Consider the following 25,475-nt stretch of genomic DNA (forward strand, 5'->3'; position numbering starts at 1 on the left):
TTATTTTTCCACCCCCCACCTATCCCTTCTTCCCCCTCTTCCTATTTTTCTTGTTCTTTTCTTCAGAGTGGTTAGTATGCGAATGTAATTACCTAAGGAACTGCGGCTAATCAACTACGAATGGTCTCCATTAATTAGTTTATGCCCTGGAGAGGGAGAGGGGAGAATCGGAGGCAATGTTAACAGCGTAACGCTAGACTGAGCCAGGACCAGTAGGCTGATGGCAGCTGGCAAAGCAGGTGGTTCCAGCCGCCTCTTACCTGGAACCATCTCTTCTCTAAACTGCAGCTCAGAGCTCCATTGCTTGGGGTCTTTAAACACACACACGCGCACACACACACCAAACAAGACTGATAACCTCTGAGAAAACATCTGTCCGGGAGTAAACCTGACAACGTCCCTCACAGCAACTCCACAGTATCCTCCTACACTCCCCCCCCCCAGCCCCCCCCGCCTACACTCTCTCCCCCTGCCATCTTGGTGAGGCTAAGTCAGTCATTCTGAGAAGTACTCGGGTAGTAATTAACCTTACGAGCGGCTTATCGGTGAAGTGCTACCCCGTCCTCCTTCGTCTTTTTAGATTACAAATTGAAGTCGCGGAGATATCCCTCTCTATTCAAACACAGGGAACATTGTGCCGATGTGGGAAGAGATAGCAAGGCTACACTCGACTCTGTTCTACTTCGCTCTCCCGCTCGTCTCTCTCTTGCTCTCTCTCTCTGTTTGCTGGGATGTGAATAAGACTTTAGTGGGGCGAACGAACAATGGCTCCCAAGCCACAGACAGAAAGATCTCTCTCTCTCTTTCTCTCTCTCTCTCTCTCTGTCTCACTGAGGATTCTGGGAAGGACAGTGGAGGCCATGAGACTGTGAATGCTTCATTTCATCCTCAATGTGGGCACTGCATAATGCTAACAGCGTGAAGGGAAGCGAATGCATATTTCTTTTTCGCTGCAGTTTGGGGGGGGTGGGGGGGGGCACTTTCGAGTAGGCTAAGGTGCCACCGTCAATCCGAAGGTTTAAGTTATTCATTAACACCATCAACATCCTCCCCCTTTTCCCACAATCCAATTACCTGCCATGTTTGGCCTCTTCGCCCCTGTGCTCGAAACACATGGCAATCCTCAACCCTCATGAATATTAACTCCAGCCTGTCCGCGAACAAATACGCGCCAATGAGCAAACGGCCTAATAGAGTGGCGAGACACAGGAGAGAGCCAAAGCCCGCTCTAATTCCTCCCACAGAGTCAGCCTTAGATAAATGACTCGAGAGGAAAGTATACAATGGGGACGCGAACCACCTTCAATGGCGCGGCGCGGAGGGGCCTGTGAGGACGACGCACCTCGGCACAAAGTGGGTTGCGTTTCGGCAGACAGGAAGCTTAATGTGTGCCTTTTACATTCCTAGACGTTCCAAAGTGGACGTTCTTTCAGTAACATTGCTGATAATGACACCGGTATCACTTCTGAGCAGCTCGTGGGTGTAGGAGATCAGGAGGACCTTGTGGAGAACATGATGAACCCTGACTGGATGCCAACCAAAGGGTCTTGCGACAAACAGTTCCTGTTGAAGTTAACATTTTTCTAGTTTTTGTGTGTGTGTGTGTGTGTGCATGCGTCGGAAATAGTCATGTTGGTGATTGGCCCGACCGGAGCCAAACGCCAAATGAAATTAAGAATGATTGGAGGGTCTCGGCAGCTAATGGCAGCTACTGCTTTAAAATGGGTCAGTGTGGACAATGAACTCTCTGTAATTAAAAAGAAAGGAACTGCAGAGCTGTGTCGGACCAAGCTGACTGATCAGTTCTCCGGCCTGGTAATAGCCTACACAACGCAAAGACAGAAAGTGCCCCAAAAGCACTCTGGTCAGAAGAAAGACTCTGCCAAATGGCCAGAGTGACCATTTAGAGAAAAGAGGAGGAAGAGGAGGAAAAATATATTTTCTGAAGCTTCAGGGGGCATTGCTTTGATACAATGCTAATAGGAACCACAAACCACAAGAAGGAGAAAGCATCACAGCCATCCCCTTCCAGAGACAAGTAATGACTTAGTCAGCCCCAAACACCTAGGCTCAGCATTCCTGGGAAGATGATTGGTACATGTACTAACTGCATCTTCCCCCTTCTCTCTCTCTCTCTCTCTCTCTCTCTCTCTCTCTCTCTCTCTCTCTCTCTCTCTCTCTCTCTCTCTCTCTCTCTCTCTTTCTTCAGGAGGTCTTAGGCTAAAGGAAACAGACATGGATCTGCGAGTGGAACTCTCTTAAGTACAGCTACAGTGGGACAGCAAGCTTTAATGAAAAGGCCCCCTCTCCATGGCTGCAATTATACAGTGTTCTGGAACATGAGAAGACAAGTATGCAGACTACAAATACGACCAACCGATGGAGGCACCAGGAGCCGTGTGTCCCTTTTATCTAGGCTGCGATGCTAACAACATATGTCCTTAGCAGTTACATTCCTTCCACTGGCATGCAAGTAGCTAATGTTCTGTGTGTGTTTAGTATTCGCTCTCTGAGGCATTTGATGTTACTGTATACTGTGCATAATTTACATACAATATCAACAAATGCAACAAGGGTCATGGTAGCTATTTCGTTATTTTGTACCGTAATCCACGGGCGGACTGATCCGAGTTTTCATTTCAGTATTTATGTCTCAACTGGACAGGATTTCATAACCTTAACAACACAGGAATATTCTTATGAGAATTGGCCCAGTGGGAAATAAGCAGGTTTTGGCAGCTATTACAACATACAAAATTATTTCAACCCTGGGGCACAAACAATATTACACCAACGTGACCCCGCCTCACCCCTAATATGAAGGAGAGGCCAGCCTGATCCTATCAGTAAATAGGCAAGGAACATGTTAAGCTTTCATAAAGCATGTTTCAGAGGCAGCAGCAACACAAGAAACAGCTTCTGGAGAGGAGGTGGTGGTGGTGGTGGCTGTTATATATTTAAAGTACAAATAAAGCACCTTGTACTGTGTGCAACATGGGCTGACTTGTGTCACTGAACTCTGTCTGTTTCATTATTTTCTCATCAGATGCTATTTCAGTTTAGGCTAGCAGGAAGAGAAATGTTAACTGTGAAACGCAAGGCACACTTAGATTCGAGCCTTTGAACAATCTGTACCACACACAAATATAGCAGACGAGCATATAATTCTACAGTGCGTTTGGCACTTCTGTGTAACAGTGAACATGTACTGTATCCAGCAAGGGGTATTCTCTCGATGCTAAAGTGTTTAAAATGTTAAAGTGAGAAGGACAGCACAATTTGCAAATCCTCAAAAAAAAAAATACATTATAATACTTAGCACCCAATGTCAACTCATACATGGCATAAACAATTGTTTATATGTGAGTCTAACACGAATCTCTAAACTAAACCTGAATTTGTGCAACTGCTCCTCTCAGCATGTCAAAACCCCAACACAGAGAAACCTAGCCCACAAACATGTCTGATAAATAGGTTAGGGAGGATTTGAAAATAAACTTCATGTTAATGCTCTTCTATTTTGAGTATCAGCGGTGCTTGGCCACTGAAAGCCCTGCACTGTGTGTGTTGAGATAAAGCATTAAAGGCTTTGGATGACAAAGACGAGAGAGAGACTGTGGAGATTGCAATATGAATGGTGGGGGCAGAGGGGACTATTTTAACACAACGCAGCAAAGAAAAAAAGCAGCCCCTTCACACAGGCAATATTTCTGAGGTTCAAACCGCCTTTGCACAATGGGTCATCTTTTAATCCACAACATTCACAAACTCTTTGGCCTCAATACTGGGGGAGGCTTTATTCCTTAAGAGCAAATTCATAGTGCTATGAGGAGATTCTTCTTTGAGGGCAGAAAACATTGACAGAAACGGACAAAGCGGGGGAAAGGGGGGGGGGGGGTCACAGTATAGATGTTTATTTTTAAATTTGTCAGTGTGGACCCCCTCTGGCTATGACTCCCATTTTGTGACACACAATATCAGGCCTTCGAGTTCCACAAATGGCTCCTGAGGGCGAATGTCTAGTCGACTAAAATAAATCGTCTGAACAAAAGTGTCCGACAAGTTACATGTGTGCTGATGTGAATATGTGGTCAATACCCAGGGAAAAAATCTGACCCCTCCAATGTGTCTACAGAGCTTGGGTTATACAGTCCCCAATGGCAGGAGAGCATTAATTATAGTATCTACCCAGCATGGTGAGAGATAGTTAAACACCATGGGGATTTCACCCCTGGCATAAAAAACTAATTCAATCAAGACCATATTCCTGGCAGAAACCTATCAGCTGCTGACAAGCAATTTTACAGTTCAGCTTGAGCCCTGCAATCACAGGGAGGCCTCTGTTTGCTGAAACCCGAGTCTCTCCCACTGATGTATTCTCCAGTCCACACACTGGAGCATAAATAGCACAGTTACAGCAGAAACCCGCGGTTTCGCGCTAACCAGGGGTAATTTGCTTTGTTTCATTTTTTTCTTCCTGCCTGCCTCAGTTTCCCTTTTATATTTGGCAGAGCTCCATCTTAAATTGCCTGAGTGACTGTGGAGGAGATGGGCACAAAAGCCCTCTGAGGAGCCTGCCTTGCACTTCCACAGGATCCCCTCCAAATTCACCCTCATTTACAACCCTGCTTGGCAGATCGGCCTTCTGGATGATCACAGAGGCCACAGAACATGAAAAAAACGCACCACCCTTTCCATACACACACACACACACACACACACACACATATAAACACACTCACGTGTTAACACATAGACACACAGACACACAAACACACGCACACAGACACACATGCACATGTTGCCGTGTTGTAGTTAATTTGTAAATGGACTCTGGTGCTCAGTGTGTCCACCCAGCCGGTTGCAGAGCCGAGTGTGATCTGCAAGCTCAATCAATCGGTAATATTCAGTTAAAAGCCAAAATCATTACACCCCTGTACTGCGCAGTCAGATCCCCCCCCCCCCCCCCCCGCCCGCAGCTGCTCTGGAGGGCTACAGAAAAGCAAATATTAAAGCTGACGCTCTCTCTCTCTCCTTCTCTTTCACACTCTCTCCTTCTCTCACACCCTCCGTTCCTTCTATAGCTGCAACAGTCAAAAGCAACAGATTAAAAACTCTCAAGAAGGACCGGCCAAAGAGTATAGAGAGAGAGAGAGAGAGAAAGAGAAGGGAACAAATGCTCTTATCAGGAACCTGGATCTAGTGAGATGACAGTTTCATTCAGCGCTCTGTCCTGATAGTCTCCTTCTGTACCTGCTGGCTGCTGTGGCACTGTATTGTGTGTTGGGAGGCCCTGTTTGCTTTTACAAGGGGCTGGAGCTGAAGGAGTTGCTTAACCCTTTCCATGAGTTTTAAAAGAGAGAGAGAGAGAGAGAGAGAGAGAGAAAAAAAACACAGCGATGAAAGAACACCTGTCCCCCTCCCCCTCTGCACACAGGGCTCTGTAAAAGGTTAGAGTGTGTTTTAAACAGCTCTTTGGTCCCTGGTCTCCATGCTTAGCGATAGACTGGGCTGGATTTAAAGGACATGTTTATATGAGTGGGTTACACACCTGAGAGAGCTCTTTATGAAATATGAGTGTTCAACAAAAAAGGGACTTTTTCCCAATGGCAAAAACACAGTGCGTGACTTAAGATGTTTTTCTTTTCTTTTTTTACTGTATTTCAACACATGTGCGATTTGTACTTTGTTTTAGAAAAAAATGTGTGTGACTTAAGACGTCTTTGCCTTTCTGAAGTTCTCACGTAGAGAGAGCTGTGTTTCAAAGGGGCTTTTGTGTCCCGCCAGCTTTTGGGGGGTTAAATAAATGAGCTCCACTGCAACGTTGAAAAGAGTCTGGAGATTGTTTGGAGAATGTACTCTGAAACCAATTCCAGTGATGAAATTCAATTTCCTTGTTTCCTTGCTTATATTAATTAAATCAAATGTTATGTCCTGGCAAAACATGGACTAGACTTTGTTTATTTCTGGAATGCATGGAATGTTCTATAAACAAACAAAATTTCACTGAAAAAATAACCAAGCCAAGAAACGCATTGCGGCTATATCAAAATTCCAACCAAACAATACTTGTTGTCAAATCTATTTCCATACCAAGAAACTGTTTTCAGAGCTTAACTATAATTGCAAACATATGTATGGAAATGAGACTAGGGTTTAGTTTCAAGAGAAGAAAGGCCCCAGAAACACCCAACTGTGTCTCCGAGCCTGTAGTGAGACTGGGTTTTAGTCTTAAGAACACCTAACAAATACCACTTTTACTGGCCTCAATGAAGCCATGGAATAGAATTAGCCTGAAAACCACCACAGGAAAAAGACTGGAGCCTCCGTTACCATTGCCTGATTGGACTGGCCTTTGCATGTGCCCACCATATTCTATCTAACCATCGCAGATTTAAGGACAACCCTCCCGGCTCTTCATCTAACCCCTACTGAAGGCTCAAGTCAGGGGCTATGGCCTTTCCGAGCAAATCCTGAAAGAAAGTGCTGGCTGATTGCAGCTTCATCTTTGATCTAGCGGGGTGAAAAGCTATTGGACCTCAGCCACAAAGGGGCTTAGACATGAGAGCGAGCTTCAGAAACATGAGGCACAGTTCCCACAATGACTACAGGCACAAGGCCCTCCTGACCCCATCAGCAAATGGCGCAATGCTTTAGCGGAATGAGATGAACTGACTCAGACAAGTGGGACATTCACCATGACATGCTAGCCATGTTCCTATGGTGTTGTTCTTGAATTATGTTACTCATGTAGGTTTTTGCCTTTGGACCACTAGAATATTTTGAAACAAAGTACATTTTAGTAGGGTATACTAATAGTATGTTGGTGTGTGTTGTGGTGATGGTGGGCAATTCCCAGTGGTGAGAGAGAGAACACAACCCTTGCAGTACAGAGATTAAGGACCGAGCTCAATGGGACATGGAAGTCAAGCTCTGGAGAAGTAAAACAGTTTTGCCCCAGCATGTGGTGTTAAACGTGGGTGCTAATGCACTTTGTTTGACAGTCGCGATCAGGCTCAGTCACTTAAGAGCAAGATGAAACCACATCAAAAAAAAGTGAGGCAGGGAATGAGGCCTCTCCTTCCTCGCAGGCCTGGTAGTGTGAGGCACGCTCCCTCTCCTCGCTCTCTCTGAACATTACGACCGGCTAATGTAGCCATCAGAGGAAATGTCTGCGGATAAGAAAGAGAGGGCACTGTGGAGGTCAGAGCGGAGGATGTAATCATCTAATCCCCGACAGTGCATCAGGGAAATGGGTGCAGGGGGACATACATAAGTATAATACACCTTTTTTTAACACAGGCACACAGCACACACACACACACACACTACACTACATTACACTACATCACATTACACCATCTTGTTGCTAGGAAGTAAAAACATGCCTCTTTAGTTACTGAACCAGATAACATACTGGAATTCAGTTAAATGTTACCATGCATGGAATGCATGCCCTTCCTTCCTTCCTGTCCATTTCAAATTGACGTTAGCATTCCATTCCAACTAGATATGTTGTTTTTCCCACATGATTTTCTTTACAAACGGTCTCCTTTAAAGTGTCCTCTCATTGATCTGTGCATCGGTGTTTCAGTGCGCATTTGTTAAAATGGCATCTGTCAGCGCTGACCGCTTTCACCACGCCAGTGCTCTGCGGCATCGCTATAATTGTCCGTGCAGTCATTTGTCGTGAAATAAACACACATCCCGTAAATGAGCCTCAAATTAAATATACATGCCATATGCTTACACCGTGGAAAGATATGCAACATATGGTCGGAGGCTGGCAAGGGGTGGGTCCTCCGCACAAAGAATACATGTCTTTCCCCATGCATGTTCTCTTGATAAGGCTCCAGTTAGTACAAACCTGACCAGTTGTTCGGTCTTTATAAATCTCAGGAACACAAACTGCTGAGTGGTGACTCATATATCAGTCTATTACACACTGCAGGGCTGACTGTATTAAACAAATGGATGTGCCTACAGCTGGAAGAAGAGAAGCAGAGGAAGGGAGCAGAGGTTATTGTCTAATTTAAATCTTGGCTCCCTTCCCAGAGCCCAACCACATTCCAATTTGTGGCTGTGTTGCTTGGCACTTCTGACAGGGGTCCTGCTGCAAATACTGTTGGGCGCCCCTCCAGAAATGTGTCTGGAAACTAACGATCAACAGGTCGCACAAAGATTAACGGTGTGAGTGGAGAAAATTAGCTTGAATTATGAAAATGCAAGGATAAGGGTGTTGTCTTTAGTTTAGTTTGTTTTGAATAGATTTTTGCTTTTGCTCTGTCATTTTGTCTCTGGAGTTTACCTATATTTTTGATGCTTTTAAACGTAACCAGGCAACAAATGGTTGAGGGTGCAAAGTAGGCTTGCAGCCACACACACACACACAGTGCCTCTTGAAGGATGCTTTTTGTAACAGTGTGTTTTATTTTTACATTACACAAATGGACGGACAGCTGTGAAGGCGGTTCTGTGGCTAAAAGTCAGACAGCTTCTGCTCTCCTGCCCAAACATTAGAGACAATTAACTATTTCAAGCACTGAGTTTTCACCAATTACCTACCATTCGTCAGTTTGACTGACACTCTAACAAAAGGATCTTGGGAGCTCGATAACAGATACACTTACATCTTCTTTTCAACACACGCAGGGGTTGTTGTTCTTTTTTTGACAAGAATTACCCCCCAGTCTGTGCTGCTAGTATATTCTTTCTGTATTTACTCCTAAAATTGTCATTTTTAAATGTTTTACATTTCAAATGAAGAGGAAGATTATGATACTAGTGTAGAATAATTACAATAACTAATCTGAGCCATTCATTTCCCATCATTATAGTGACATTTAGAAAGCTGGCGAACAAAGCCGTACTAAGGATTTATTCAGATATGCAGTGAAATTATTCCATTCCTTCAATGTGGGGAGACAGCTCAGAGATCAAAGGCACCTGCAAAAAATGACAACCCTTAAGAATTACTGGAGTTGGTCCATGTTTCAGAAGATTTCTTCTTTTTGTGAGGAGAAAAAACACACTGCTTAAAGACCAATGCATCTGTTATAAACTACACAGAAATGGCACTTCTTTTTTGATGATGCAAATGTTCTAGCAAGCTCCAACCAGTTGGAATGCTTCCCACTGTGGATTTCCTGCAGGATAACAACACGCTACTTACATTTTCCACCACACTTTTCTGCACTGAGGTATGTGTCAATCACATTAAGTCATAAAGCCAGTTTTTCAAATACACATTACAACCACAAGCCAGGGTATGGATATGTAACGGAAAAACCAGAGTCATGATTTTTCCCACTTAAATTGCCTAGGTGCAATAAAACTGGCTCCAAAGACTCCTCCCAGTAAGATGGTTTTGGGCTTCAAATAGGACTCCTGTCAGGTTTATCTATGGTGGGGAATAAAATGACTTTGACAGAGGGACAATATCCTCTGAAGGAAAAAGCAATGGACCATATGTGGTGACTGAATGCTCAATCTAGTGCTCATTATAATCCTCCCGTGTCACATCACTGATGTGATTTATTTACATGTGGAGGCAGACATATTTCAGGCATATTCTGCTTTTACACACAGCCAATTGTATAAAACGTTTACTTAAAAAAATATATTTGGTTTTGATCGAAGCAAATGTACATGTTCGCCTGGCAGATTTTTATCCCATTTTCAAGAAGAAGAGACAAGAAACGGGGCCAGTGACACATCCTGTACACGAGTCTCGACCTCTATTTTAGGGGCAAGTGGGAACTGTACTGTGGGTTTCTGCATTAGAAATAAATGGGTTTCGCGCCAGATCCACACACGATGCGACGGACCAGACCCCATCAGACTAACCCCCCACCCCACCCCCACCCCCACCCCCAGCCCTGATCCTGGGCACACACGTGAGAGGCACTCGGCTCCATTCGTCTTCATTAGACTCACGCTTGACCCGCTTCTCCACATCTCCGCCATGCCCGAGCTCTTCAGGGAGCCGCGCATGTGTGTCCTTAGCGATGTTAGCCTAGATCTCCACGGAGCGCCGGCTTGCGTCGCGCCACAATTGCAGATTTAGACAATCACGACTGGGATGTCGGCATGTTGAGATTGAAACAGAGCTAGTGTAGTGGTTGACACAGTGGGTGCTGGAGAACAGGAGAACATTCCAGTTATGTCCTGGAGTCAAAGGGGAAGGGGGAAAAAAGAAGAGATTCTACCTGTCATTCTGCCATCAGCCAATTTATTGTGAAATAGATAGTGCTAGATTTACTGGACACATAGGAAGAATTAATCTCTCCATTCATCGCTGCTGAAGAGATCGACCCAATTAGGATGCAGGATTGGCTGTCAGCTCTTGAGGTTTTGCATTTCTCTGATCAGGAGGAACCGCAAGACATGTTTCCCGCTGGCCCTGATAGAGAAGAGCAGATGGAAGCGATGCAGGTTTTGCCCAGCGTGATCATCATGTCTTTTACCTAAATCTGCAACGTCTGGATATCCATCCCTGCAATTCGGTGTGACTTGATTGACTACAGCACAGAGGCTGCCCTTGGATAGTTCTCCTGCACTTAGTAATTGAGTGGGGCTTTTATTTCACTGCCGTTTTTCTGCTGATAACTACAAGTGTCTCCTTTAATGTATTATTCCTTTTTATGGGCTTCACAAAAGAGCAGATTGCTCAGTGGCCGAAAAGAAAAAAGATTCCACGACATTCATCACTGCTCGAAGGCATTCCAATCCCAATGATTTCAGATGATCACTTATAATCGTTCCGGTAACCAGGTGCCACGTTAGATCAGGGGACACTCATAGTGGTCAATGTAGAACTGTCAGGGACAAAACTGCATGGCACATCAGATCAGCTAGAGTTTTCTTCCCAGGGTTCACTGCGTATGACTGTCCATCAATCTGTCGACTTATTTGTGTAATCAGTCAGTCACTTCAGCAAGGGCTTGAGCTCAATCGGCGTCGGCCTAATTGAAGCCATCATTATCAGCTGCCTCTGGAAATGGGCTAAGAAACCAGGGCTAATGTTGACTCTCACTCCCCCTGTCCACACGTGTATACAAAGAGCAACAGTTCAAAATGGCAGACCTGTCTTCAAGGGACATTCCATCACCGGCGATGACAAAACAGATCATTCTTGTCACGTCAAAAGGATAAGAAGACAGAAATCAATGAACCGGTTTTCAATGTGCTGGAATTAGAAGCAAACAGGAGTGACCCAATTTAAGTAGTCACTACTAGTCAAACCACCCCATACCATTTTTGGCATAATCACCGCATTATAACCTATTTTAATCCAGGTTGTTTGCATTAACATGTATGAGTGGAATAACATACAGTGCTATTACCTCCACTGTACAAAGATAAACATTATAAATGCACTCATAAAGTCCTCACATGCCATGTAATCCCACACGGGTAATTTTGAAATGAATATTCTGGCTTTTGAGGGGTGGGTTCTTTGCCAACAACAGCAGTAGTAGCATCAACGAAAAAACCACAGAAGTCTCCATGCACGGCTGCATTTTTAGAAATGCGTCCATTCAGATCTCATTTAAGTTTATATGAAATAAGATAGGGGCCCTTTTTATGTTCCAAAATATTTAACTAATGCTTCGGGGGCACGATTTGTCATTATTATGCAGCATGGTCACCTAACACTTAAAACAAGATCCTTCTAGATTTTAATTAAGTACTGAGGCACATCCCAAGGGGGGCCGTTTGGCAAAGAAAGCCACTTTGATTTATGTACTACTTGTGTTGTTGCTTCTTGAGGCTTGCCTGTTGTGCAGAGCCTAATGTTAAAAATATGGATAAACCAATTGTTCTTATTTGTTAATTAACTCCTGCAATATTTCAAGAATGCAAGAATGCTGTTGTTACCAATCTCCTGTACTGTTAAACAGAAAAATGCTTTACATCACTGTTGGGAAATGACTCATAGGAGTGTGAGAGAACGCCGTTAGGAAAGCGGTAGCAGCAATCGTACGGAACTGATTGGCTTTTAAAACACTAATTAGCTCTCAACCTTCGTGGCCACCCAACTGGATCAGACTACTGTGAGAATACAGACTAATGAATTAGTCAAAACATCATGTACACTTTAGATTCACACTGCCCTGTGTCATGATCCCAAAAAGCAAACATATTCGACCAAATTACAAAAAGAAAAACTGAAGCATTCTGATGAGTGTTCAAATGAATCTGAAAGACAATGCCCAATAGATAGATAGATAGATACTTTATTGATCCCCAAGGGGAAATTCAATATAAGATGTATAAAGCCAGAAGAGCTCAACGATTCTGCACATGATAATACTGTAATAATGATGGCTATGGTATGACTTCCATGTGACATTCATTCCCCTCATTAGATGTTGCTTATGGATGATAGGCCACACCCATCTCCCACCATGTCATATACAAGTAATGTAGAAAGGATAATACTAGCTATTCTTCACTGTTCTGGCAAGTGCACAATCTTGATAGCCTTTCATGCTTCACAGAAGCACTATGTCTTCATTCCATTTGTCCTAACTACTTCCAAGACCAAAAAAATGCACAAAGATAAAGTGCAGATAATAACTTAATTGACTCCATCATTACAGAGTATACAGATGAATAAGCTTTATTTTAATTTATGACCAGAATAGACCGTCATTGAGGCAATTATGAAAATAAGGCATCAGAGTTAGCATCCCCACCACGCTCTCTCTCTCTCTCTCTCTCTCTCTCTCTCTCTCTCTCTCTCTCTCTCTCTCTCACCTCTATGTCATCTCTGCATGTCAGCTCATCAACACTACGCTTACTTCTATTAAGATTGAAAGTATTACTATTCAGATTAGTTTCACTTTATGACAATTACACGGGCTGACTCAGGCTGTTTGAGGAGAGATTTAGACCTTGGCGAATGCCTGAATAAACAGGGTTGTTTCACTCCATCTGTGACTGAACATCTGGGCCAAGAAAACAGGAGGGGATGAATGCCTTCATGACAGTAGTTTATTAGGGCGGACATGCTACGTAATGGCTCTAAAACAATACCCCATTGAGCTGCAGGAGCCTTGGACCTAACGTGGAGCACATGATCCATGCTACTGTCCAAGGATTACAGGCGGACTGCTGTGTGCAACGCTACTACACGCGGTGACCTCTGCAGCACGAGGCTAGAGATCTCAAAGCACAGCGAAGATGTTTGTCTGACATGGAGCAGAGCTTTCACCTTTGGCTCTGACTTTGAGGAGTATTAAGGCAATGCAGCACAAGCTCTGCTATATCCTACCTTCAGAGAGGGAGGGAGGGAGGGAGGGAGAGAGAGAGAGAGAGAGAGAGATCAGGGGGAAAATATACTAAAATAAATATTTCCCTGTTCAAAGGTGCGCACTTCCAATTCTAAAAGAGGCAGAGGAGGTGACTGATCTACCTACAAAGGGCAAGCGCAAGACACTTCAAAGGCCGGTCAAAACTTTACCACCCCACCCCCAACGCTAAGAGGTTGTCTCCGTACACACACTGTCCCCTAACACCTGTGAAACTAAAAGGCGCTGCAGCATACAGTCTTCCTAACCTCACGCCAGGGGCAGAGGGAATCTTCCTGAAAACACGGCTGTGATAAGGGGACTCGTTCCGATTAGCTCGTGTGACTTGTGAAGGTCAGAGCAGCCTGGCTGAATGGCCACAAGCTTTCATAAAACCATGCAGCGTATCATTATTTTCACAGTCTTTCATTATGGACGGTTAACCTTGGATAACTCTGAAGTAATGCTTTAATCAACTGCCTGTAATGTCTTTGATACAATGTAATCATTCTACCTCTCTCTTTCAGGAGAGCTTTCATGGGGGGGGGGGGGGGGGGGGATTTGTGTTTTGTGAGGATATCAAAAGATGAAATATGGAGCAAGCAGAGCAAATGGTTACTGTTGATTGACAGGGAATTTACATCAGTTTCACAGGGAAATCAAAGCCCTTGTTACAGGAAATCTCCCACCAAATATCCTATAAAAGAATATCCATCTCCATCTGTAGTGGTCTACAGCCACAGACATGTGGTAATGCAACAGAATACACTTATTCTGATACTGAATACAGGACAGTCAGAATCCTGCGCTTAACTGTAGATCCTGCCAAAGTCTCTACATGGAGATTTACTGAAACCCACAGCCCCTGCCTGCCCCTGATATCACCAACAAAGTGGTGCCATGTCCTGAATACCAGACGAATAAAAAAGGTGGACCTGATAATTCACTCGGACACTCAGACAATTGTAAGTGGAAAATGGCACGCCAACGACAACACCCCCAAATCAACACCTTGCTTGCTTGTTCTTATTGCTTTCATCATTTTAGCAAACAACCGAGGGGCGGTCACCTCCAAAGTCCACCTGAATGGCCTCAAATCAAGAGCGGATGAATGGAAGAGGAGTGGAGCCAACTACAGGGTGACTTTCTGCGTCTCCTCCCTCGACATCAATACGGCATTGAGAGAGACAGAGAGAGAGAAATAGAAAGAGAGAGAGAGAAAGAGAGAGAGCAGATGGAAGCCAGCTGCAATGTGGCTCTAATTGGGCCTTTATTAGAACATCCTAAACGTAACATTCAATTACATCCAGAGGGAAAGGGCGGGCTCACTCACTCCTTTTTTTGTTGAAGATACTTTTGAGGCCAGTAAAAATCACATCAGCAATGAAGCAATCACTGGACAATTTTTGGAAACTGTCTACAAAGCAACCACTCCACGGTTTTAATGTGCGTATGAAATAAATATCAGAGTTGGGCCTGGTACAGTATGAGAGAAACCATATGTCTCCAGGCCGAGAGACAAGAGCTGTGCAACTTTTTATCCCCTCTCTCTTTCCCTCTGTTGATTTTATGCTTTTTTAATGTCTTCTCTATATTTTTGCTCACTAATGAAAATAATGTATAAATGGAGCCCAAAACAATGTGCTATCAAATTTAAAATTACTGGCAGTGGACTGAAAATGTATACTCTGAACACAAAATACTTTTATGTGGGACGAATGGAAAATGTCATCCAATGCTACATGTATATTAAATATTAAGGTTGTGGTACCCATGAGGACATGCTTTGGTCATTCAGTTCCTCTTCTTCAGTGTTTCCTCTATGTTGATTTGGTAGTGGCAGCCCCCCACGGTTTAATTTTCTTCCCCTATCTATCAGAAATGGGACAGACGTACAATAGTCGCAGTTGCCTTTCAAAATTCATTGTGCAGACCTGTTGTAGATTCTCCAAATATACAGCTCAATCACAACTGAAAATAATGGCTCATTGTGTGTGAATAGAGGTGAATACATATAATTGTTTGTGTTGCAGCCAAGTGTCAGTTGTCAGTTCCATGGGACGGGGGGACGGATTTCGGACAGGCCTTTCCCCACTGCTTAAAAAAATCCTAGAGGAAACACTGTTCTTTAATATTGCAGCTTTCCATATATTTACCCAAGTAACCTAGAGTTGATTTAGATCATTTGATCCCACTCTTGCCAGCACTTGAGGCCAAGCCAGGTTTAAAGTGAACAACTACAACACTGTTTACTTTCTTAAAAGATCAAACTTCCTTCTCAGACAGATCAACGTTTGTGGTTCAAAGGAATGGGCTTCAAGGGAAAACATATTGTAAACAAAATAAGGCTTAAGTCCAAACGTCTTCGTACAACGTGGCATAAAGCTAAAGTCTCTCTTAATGACACAGTATTATAGCTACAAGCTGGGGAGCCGAAAGCAACAGCAGCAGCCTCAGTGAGAAAGATCTGCCACTTAATTTAACATAAATTATGTCGAATTACAATCCTGGGGAAAACAAAGGACCTCAGACTTATCAGCCTAATGCACTTCTATAAAAGATCCAATTAAAGTCTGCCACAGTGTGCTGGTGCTTTTCCCATTTATATTAGCTTTTGTGAAGACTATTAAACTTTATTTATTGGGCGAGGATGACTTTGAATGCCATGGTGTTAATTCTTTAGTGGGACAGGATTAGCAGATTTTTGAACCATGCACTGTGCTGTTGCTACAGAGAATATTATGATCTTTGAGGTGGAAATGTGTGTGTGTGTGTGTGTGTATGTTTTGGGGGAGTGGAGGGGGCAAATCTATAATATCTTTAGGCTGTGACCTTTCAAACCAATAGTGAACACACATGGTTGTCCAATTTCCATAACACTAACTAACGCTGGAAAGCTCCACCTCCCAGATAGGCAAATTTGTGTGATGGGCTGGAGAAAGGATGATAAACATGAAACAGGACCTGTTTACTAATGGCCAAGTGCCTTTAAATAATGAGCTTTTATTTTTTCCCCCTATGTTCCTGGTCCACCAACAGCGAGGTGATTTAACCATAAAGTAGCACTGTTATTGAGGAACAGTATGGCGTTGCTGCCGTGGTTCATTTCAATATGCCCTCTATTTGAACATTCAAATAAGCCTTATATTTACTCCCATTATCTGGGCTCTTTGCTCAGTGAGCCTTATGAATATTTGCACACCTGCTGCCATTGTCACTCCCTAAAGGACAACCTGGTGGCACAAAGCATTATGGGAATGTGTGCCTCGGCTACAGCCAGCCCCTAACAAAGAACTAATGAAATAATCACCCCAGTATGCTTCTCTTTCATCTGACATGTATGTGAGACCCTCCATATTTCCCTGTTGAATGCTGCACGCAAATGAAAGCTGATTATGCACTCGGGTCAGTGGTCTGCCCATTTGCAAATGAATACCAAAACAGTGAGTAATGACTGTATCTTGGACGAGGTAAAGGCTGTTCACGACAATGGCAGTATGGGTCACAAACATAACTGAGGTGAAAAAAAAGATCTAGATGTCAATAACGGCAAGACAACATTTTGGCTCTTGGGTTTCAGAAGGAAAATCTTCCACCCCTGTGTGCTAAGAGAGGGTTGGGGCAGATTTGGGTTTGTAACCCAGGGGCTGGGAAGGGTTTCCATTATCATGGCTTTGTCTTAACGAAAGCTCTTAAATCTCAGGTTACTTCCTGTTGAGAACAATAAAATTCTACTTTCTCAGGCCATTAAGACTTTAATGAAAGCAGAGCCTAGTGTAACGGAGTTGTCAAAAAAATCACTGTGGTGAGAGAATGGCTAACCATTTAAGTTAACCATTTTGTTGTTAACCAACATGTGTTTAGAAATATGTACAGGTCTTGAAACAGAGCCTAAAATATGGCAATAATGTGATTGCTATACCAGATGTAACTATATCCTAAAGCAAAGAAATATGAAGGTCACTTATGAGAGAGAGAGAGAGAGAGAGAGAGAGAGAGAGAGAGAGAGAGAGAATCCAATTGTAATTTAATATATTTATGGAAACTAGGACAGTAGTTTGGCAAATCATAGCAATCACTAAGCTTACATGTTTTTTTTCTGTATCTAAGGGTGGAATACCTTGGGTGTCAAATATAATTTATCAACAGATATAGTACTTCCAAATAAAAGAGGCACAGTGCAATACTACTGATACCAGTGGCATTGCCAATCCATATGTATAGAGAAGTCAGTCTATTTTTGTCTCACATGTTCTCAAGGAGAGCTTAGTGACTATTTCAGCTGTTCAAGATGAATGTTTCTTGTCTTTCATGCTCCTGTCTCTAACACACACACACACACACACACAGATGTGTTAGAGTGGTATAATAAATAGTGGACTGAAGAACGGATGGTGTGTCATGATAAATGGCTGTAATACGACACCAAGCCTGACACCGATTCTTCAGCACTACAGTCCTCTTATCTAAACTGCAGTCACACGTGTTGGCACCATCCACTACTGCAGGAGGCTGTCAGAAGATTCCAGAAGATATCATAACATGGGTTTCCACATGTCTCCAAATTCTCCTTACACTAAGGCCTCTGGGATGTTGTTTGAGGAAAAGACGACGCCTATTCAATTTATGGCCTGCCATGAGATTAAACATGCTCTTTATGAGATCTGATCAAGCTAATGGGCTGTGTCAGCCAAAGATTTACATATTCAGCAGCATCCCTGATGCACATTATCGAGATTACACCAAGGGGCCATATCACTGCTTCTCAACAGTGGAGGGGGAAGACCATTGTTTTTGGCAAGTGCATTTACATGTGTGTCACTATATTTAGAGGTGCATTGGTATCTTTTTGTAATGTTCTAAAAATGATCATTGAGGGATGCATATACATTGGCAGCTACGCTATGGGGTGGTTTGTTGTTAGATTTATTAATACAACTGCTGCATGCAAAATGGCCTTGGTCATCTACAACCACAGGAGGATTAAGTATCATCTACCAATTTGTTCAGCATAACATCTCTCATGGCCTGTCAGTAAAATAAGCCTGCTTGGCTTCAGCTGTTTCAGGGAAGACTGAGTCCTTTGTCCTGAAGGGTACAATCACATTAGAACACAGGTTGATCTTACAAGACAAAAAAAAATGGATCAATATGAACAACAGCAGAAGCAACTTCATTGGATTTTATTTCAGTGCTTTCTGCACAGATGTGGTGGGCTGCAACAGTATCATGCCAGCGTTTATCAGAGTGTGATTCGATATGAAGGTCAGCTTAGTGGACTGTGTGTACTGCAGATCCAGTGAAAACAGACCCCACTGCGGGTGTCACGGCCACAAGTCTTGATGTCAACAATTTCTATATCTGTTCATCTTTATGGAACACGATACCGCTGATGACATGAAGGCCGAAAAACATTATACAATAGCTGGTCTTTCAAAAAAACAACGAGTGCTGTCTGCTCAAAAATAGGAACCCATTTCATGATTAATCAGCCTCTGCATCTGGTGTACTCTGTTGTTTATGAAAGCCTGAAATGTCATTTCAGTCCTGCAAGTATCCCATTGTTCTTTTGCTTCAGGGCCACCAATCTCTTTACACCATTACAAAGGCAAATATACACTATCACTCAAGTGTCTGAGCATGGCTCCCATGGCAACATCACTGCTGTTGTTCAAGGGTTGTCAAGGAAGCTCTTCCTTCACAGGAGTTAAAAAGAAGCTATGGGGTGTGGTCAGAGAATAAGGAAAATAACACTTATGAATGTGAAAATACATGTTTCGTGGCACACATATCTGTGTTCTGTTTGACTGGAAGTGTAACCTAATATAGTTGAAAGGCTGGAAAAGCAGAAAGAGCTGTAAGGAGTTTACCTTTTTCCAATGAGAAAGCACATTTAATAAACATGATGAAACAGTCTACGGACAAGGGGTGATTCAAAAGGTTCAGAGCATACAAAACAGGTATTCATTTCTACCGTGGAAAAAAAGGGCTTCAGCAAGGAGCTTTGGTTTCATCAATCAGGCCTCAAAAATAACTAAGTAAGCAGCTTCTCAAGGTACCTCCATTTAAAGTTGTGTTTGGATATGTTTAGAATGTGTGTGATGAAATGGCACCAGCTGCGTACACTGTCGGCATTGCACATGCAGCTCAGTGTTTGGAGAGGACTTTAACCCTTTCAATCCTCATCTCACAAAAGGCCCAGAACAACGGATTGAATGGGGGGTAGGTGGAAGAAGAGGGTTATTGGGGGTTTGGATGGAGGCACTGTGAATTTTGCCTGGGGTGGGTTTACAGTGGAAGAGGCTGTAATTTAACATCACTGATGTCTCCCCCGCATTTCCTTTTAGCTTTGTTTTCCATGCTGAGGCGTGAAACAATGCCAACCAAAGTCCTCACAATCAAGCTTTTGTCTCTGCCAAAGCAGCGTATACAGGGGGGCCCCTCTGACATCTCTTGATAACCACAGCTGCTTGCTCCATCCTTGCATGTTACACTATCCACAAATCTCCCAACAATGGAGGGGGCTGGATTGTTTTACTGTAACAGTTGGTGCAGCTCCACGTTTGACATCAAGTACGTTTTTTAATAAAAAAAAATGTGCTTCCCTTATTTATTTGGTCTACTCTAATCCAGTGAAAGCAGGGGAAATTAGTGCATGCACTGTACAGAATTTCAGAGGTAATTTGTCATATTTTTATACAGGCACCATCTGCTCTGATAAATCCTCCATGGTACACACTTTCTGACACAAAGTCCAAAGAGGTTGTCATGGAGAAAACTCCACAAAGAGAATCATCTATGCTTGTGTAACTAAATGACGGTGATCATTAGAGAGAGAGAGAGAGACAGACAGAGAGAGAGATGGCTTTCCACCTGCTAATTTGGCTCATACTGAGCCTTTTGACTCCAACTGAACTAGTTTTAAAAAAATGAGTTATCAAAATATTGATGTGTTTGCTCATATGCCTTTTAACAGTCTAACCCACATGCAAAGCATCTTCATAAGCGAGCAGAGTGCACTGTAGTGCACTAACTAAAGATACAAGCAGTAATGGAGTCTTTAATATCTCTTGGACAACTATCTTGATTGAATCCTGCCTCGACTGATTCAGCAGTGCTGCACTTAAAGAGTATCTCAAACTGAAGAAAATAAATGTGCCTATTCATGTGAAAGGGCCAGTCAGTGCAGTAAGAAAAGTCTAACCTTTCAAAACCTTTCACTAGCATTTAAACTGAACTGTTTTAAGAAAATATACTAGTGCCATACTGTAGATCCAAACTCTACATGTTCAAAATAAGTAATGTAACATATACATTATTTTACCCCTATGAGGTAATTCAACATCAGCCCATGGCATGTCCAGGATAATATGGGCAAGTATTCCTTTAAGTATCTCAGAAGTGAAGCTATTCTCTTGTAAATTTCTCTGACTACAACCACATGTTCTCTGTATAAACCAAAGGGCCAGTAAAAACCGCAGCCATTACGCAGATAAATTGAGTTCTGGTAGAATGTAAGACTGCGCACAATTAAAAAAAAAAAAACACCAAACTAATCACTGAATGAAAGGGGTTTTCTGTTTGAATGCTCCTGAACATTGCTCTTATTGTGTTGTGGCCTGCAAAGAGAATAATGTAGAAGGACAAGCCTTTCTTACCTGAAATATAATTAATTACCTTTCATGTATCAGAATTAATGACCTCAGCTTGCTCAGAAGTTATAAAAATGAGCTATACTAACATTTATTCAATGACTAAATCCAGAATGTAATAATATCCATACAAAAGAAAGTTGTTTTGACTTACAACCATGTACGTTTATTTGCAGTTGGTGTCTTTGGATGTTGAACCTCATTAAGTTTGAACTACTCATTGTGACTGCATGTGCAACAAAATCTCATTTAATGTTTTGAAACACTGACTGCACAACTTCATTTTTCTGTCATTTAGGCTACATCACAGCCCTTTGGGAATGATGTAAGATTGTTTGTGATAAGCACAACTGTTGGCGTCCCAGTACAAGCAGATTTCTGTCAAAGGATAGACTCCACCTTGCATGCAAAAACACACACAAAGACAATGCTAACTGGACACATAATGTGAGTAACTAATTGCTTTGGTTTGACTTCCTCCCTGTCTTCATCCCTTTCAACCCCTCAAATCCCTTATGAGGCAGTAAGATTGATTAGACAGTTTGGGGTAAATAATGTAGTGGTCTCTGGAAGGTATGCTGATGATGTGATGACTCAACATGACCTTTTGATCAGTTTTAGTTGTGTTATGATTGAGCACCCCCCCCCCCCCCCCCACACACACACACACACACACATACACACACACAGCACACCATTTATGTGCTAACTCAACACATACCCTGAGAGAATCTGAACTGTTTTTACATTTCTCCCCTTTTGACATGTGGACAGATTTGAGATCACATGTAGGCCTACTTTGAAAGTAGGCTATATGCTTGAAACGTGAGGTCATATTAACTATATAATGACACACATTGGTTTATGATTATTGTAAAGAGAGCTGATGACTATCACAAGCAAATTTGCATGCATATGCATGCCAACATAATCATGTTGTTCGCATTGAGATACTCGAAGAAACCAAACTTGTTTACGACTCAAAAACGCTTTACACACGGCCTCATTATGCAAGCTTAATAAAACCATTATAACTTCCACATTACCACATAGCTGAATAACTTTTACAAACCCGTAAGGGATATGACTAATAGGCCTACATAATATGTCAGGAAACAAAGAACAAGAAACGAGAATGACAGACATGATCAACTACACTTCTAATTCGGTGCAAATAAGCTACTGATAGCAATTTGTTTCTGATAACAATGACTTTTTACATGAGGTTTGACATCTTACTAACCTAGCCTACATATCAAAAGAGCAGGTTCTAGAGGCAATGGCCTGCACAGGCAACTCGTGTGCACTCTCATTTATGCCTATGACAATTTTCACATTGAAAATGGCATGTGATGCTACCGACAAGTGCAAGCGAATCCAACAAAGTATTAAACTGCTGGCGCGAAGATACTGTATATTGTTCATCTGTAAACTTTATCGAGTTTAATACTAACCTAATGCACTTTAACGTCATGCCTTCTGTTATTCATTATAACGTGTTTATAACTAATTACAATTGACGAAGAACATCGTTATTTAGCCTACACAGCCCTTTTACCAATCTTGTAATATGAGCTCTCCTATTGACAAGTCTTTGTTTTGGGTCAAACTATCGATTTCAAACACATTGTAAACCCTCCAAGTTGAGAGGACCTTTTAGATCTGTACACCTATAATAGCCATGAATTGAAAATTAGGCTATGTTCCATCACGAAGTTTCAAATGCGCCCCCTCCATTCCGAACAACAATAGATTTTCGGTTAGAGGTTTTACTTTGATACAACATAGGCTACTCCCGAACCAATAATTTGAACCACTTGTATGTCTCCCTAATTGTCCGTTTATTACACTGCATCCGAGCATGTTATAATAGTGACATCATACGCTAATACTTACACTTCCACCTACCATAACGAAGTCCCTGACCTAAGTCTTACACTATAACAATGACAAAATGAAGTGCCAATGAAGTTTGTATGGCCGAAAGATAGGTTAGGCAGAGCCTCCAGGTTATCGGACATCTATGCACTCTTAAACAGAACTGTTGTATCACAGCAATAACGAAGGAACAACTCAAACTGGTCTGCGTGTCAAATATCAAACCTTATCCCAGCATCCGCGAGCATGTCGGTTTATCGGACGGAACACAAATCAACTTCAACCCAGCAACGACGCGCTGTGCTAGTCCCACAAATACTCACAGTCCACGGTGCAAACAGAAAATATAGCCATCTCACCTTATTATAGTTGTAATAGCCCAAACAGTGGGAAAAATCCAGGTTCTGTGGATCTCCAGGAATAGAATTCCCTCCGGCAGCCGGGTAAAAGCGTACATCCATGATGTTTCTGTGTGTAGAGCGCAGCTGTACAATGAACTGAGCTCAATTTGTTTTCTCTTTTTACAATCCACGCGCAGTAAGCAATGGAGAGAGACGAGCAGGCTGTAGTCGGGACGGTGCGGGACAGCTCGGGGAAAGGGAAAGGGGCGAAGTGAAGTTTAGGTAATCCTCTTTCACTGGCGTTTGTTGGTGCTCCTGATTTAAAGCCTAAAAGCAATTGTGTGATGTTAGACCTTTTCCTAGTGGGTTGGGAATTCTGTTCCAGGCCACGGTGTTTCAGCATGCACATATGAGCAGCAGCTGTACACAAAGAAGCCACGCGACCGGCAAAAGAGACTCCACAGTCCTGCCTGCTGGTGTGCCACAAAACAAAATGGAAAAATACACGGTGACTATTACGAATCTACAAAAATAACCACTTTTCGCTGAAACGTAGACTCATTCAAACTATTCCCATAGTGATAGCACTGTCTTCTGCCCGTTAAGGTCCATGCGTATCTTGTTATTTAAAGTTTTTTAAAACTTGGAGAAGTTTGTCCTATGGTTGCACCAGTTTCAATTACATTAATTCCCTCTGTGGAAGTCCCGCGGTGCGGATTGTGGTTATCCCGCTAGTTTTGTCCCTTCTTAGCTTTCAAATGGTGTTTTACACTGAACTGACTGGAGGTAACCTTCACAATCAGCTCCGTGCCACTTCTTGACGCGCTCAGTTTGTAAGCATAATGAACAAGGGGAACATGCGGAGAAGTAGGACCACTCCCCGGGCACCGCTCGCCACTCCCCGTTCTGGGAGATACACAACTGTGACACTTCGTGTAGCACTAGTGTGCTGTGATACAGAGGTTTCAGACTTTGATACCCTCGATCGTTTTAGCTGGACTGGCATGTATAATCACAAACGGCGTCAACATCTTTTACATCCAGTCCTTCTGGGAAAACTGTCCTATGCATACAAAGCACATACCTACACCAAGAAAGAAACACATGTTATATAAACGTGTCACTGTTTTATGTCAGAGTGATACCTACTTGAGGTGAGTGATAAAATATGTAAGTAGAGTAGTAGAGGTAGTTACATACAACAAGATATTGTGTGTACTGATAAGCACAAGTAATCACATGGTTGGCTTCACCAGACTCCAGTTCTGCAGGTGGAATTTACATGTGAATGAGAAACTTACTCTTTCTGAATACACAGCATCTAACATTGGTTCTACAAAACATGTGTAAGTAGAACAACTAAAAGTTGTTTTCACTACTACTTCCTTCATAGTAGACTAATACTTTATTTTGTTCTCATTAAGAAACGTTGATGAATTCTAAATTCACCTTCACAAAGCACAATGGGACACTTCTGATGACTGAACATACGGTAAGACTCAGAACACACACATAAGTTCAGGGTATTTAATGGGGGGCAATTAACAGCTGAAGAAACATCATATTGTGCATATTGAACTGAGGGAAGCATAGAAATGCATGAAACAGGGACACTGAGTCATTCATTTAATCATCTATTTAGGTTACTGTGTACAGTGGTAAAACCTGAATTCAGCAGAAACACAGACTGCAGTGCAGATATAAATGATACGCATTAAAGACATGTTTACAGCATCTGAAGTCATAAAGACAATTTAACAAGCCTGTGACTATACAGTTTTGTTCTACACAGAGTGGATGCGTGTTCAATACATTACTTGCACAAAGCTAGACAAGTTCTTTGTTCACCACAGAAAACATGTCTGAACAAAATTTTACATAAAACTACATATGCAGTGAGTCGAGTTGCCACAGGAAAAAATGAGCTCAAAGCCGCATGTGTTCAACAAGCCAAGCCAAACAGCTCTCTCTATTGAAATAGCATGCTGGCCTTCCGCAGAATGACCACAGGGGGCAGAGGAATTAAAAAGTAAAAGGATGTCTTTACACTTTATGACTTTGTGAAGCCCCTGGGATCATTAACTGTATTCTGACTATTGTGGTTTTACTCACCGACTGATCTGTCCTGTTATACGTTTCATTAAGGTCCACTGGCAGGAGGTGCAGCACCCTATGGAATCTAGGGTCAGATAAATTATTGGAGCTGGTCTACCCACACTCAGATTTTTCTGTTTTATTTTGTACTGGTATACATATGAGGGCTAGGAAAAGACACACAATGTTGTTAATTTCACATGTAACTATAGTGA

At 42.5% G+C, this 25,475-nt stretch overlaps 1 protein-coding gene across 2 annotated transcripts in view; it reads right to left on the bottom strand.

The window, feature by feature from the left end:
• Positions 1-23,985, bottom strand: part of tox3 (TOX high mobility group box family member 3) — a 42,695-nt gene extending 18,710 nt beyond the window's left edge. For both annotated transcript variants that reach the window (XM_042062412.1, XM_042062411.1), the window contains exon 1: positions 23,185-23,985. In XM_042062412.1, coding sequence (XP_041918346.1) covers positions 23,185-23,286 — 102 coding nt within the window. In that variant the 5' untranslated portion in view covers positions 23,287-23,985. The remainder of the gene's footprint in view (positions 1-23,184) is intronic.
• Positions 23,986-25,475: the final 1,490 nt, after the last annotated feature.

This window comes from Alosa sapidissima, chromosome 14 (genome assembly GCF_018492685.1).
Source record: "Alosa sapidissima isolate fAloSap1 chromosome 14, fAloSap1.pri, whole genome shotgun sequence".
In the NCBI taxonomy this organism is placed as follows: Eukaryota; Metazoa; Chordata; class Actinopteri; order Clupeiformes; family Clupeidae; genus Alosa; species Alosa sapidissima.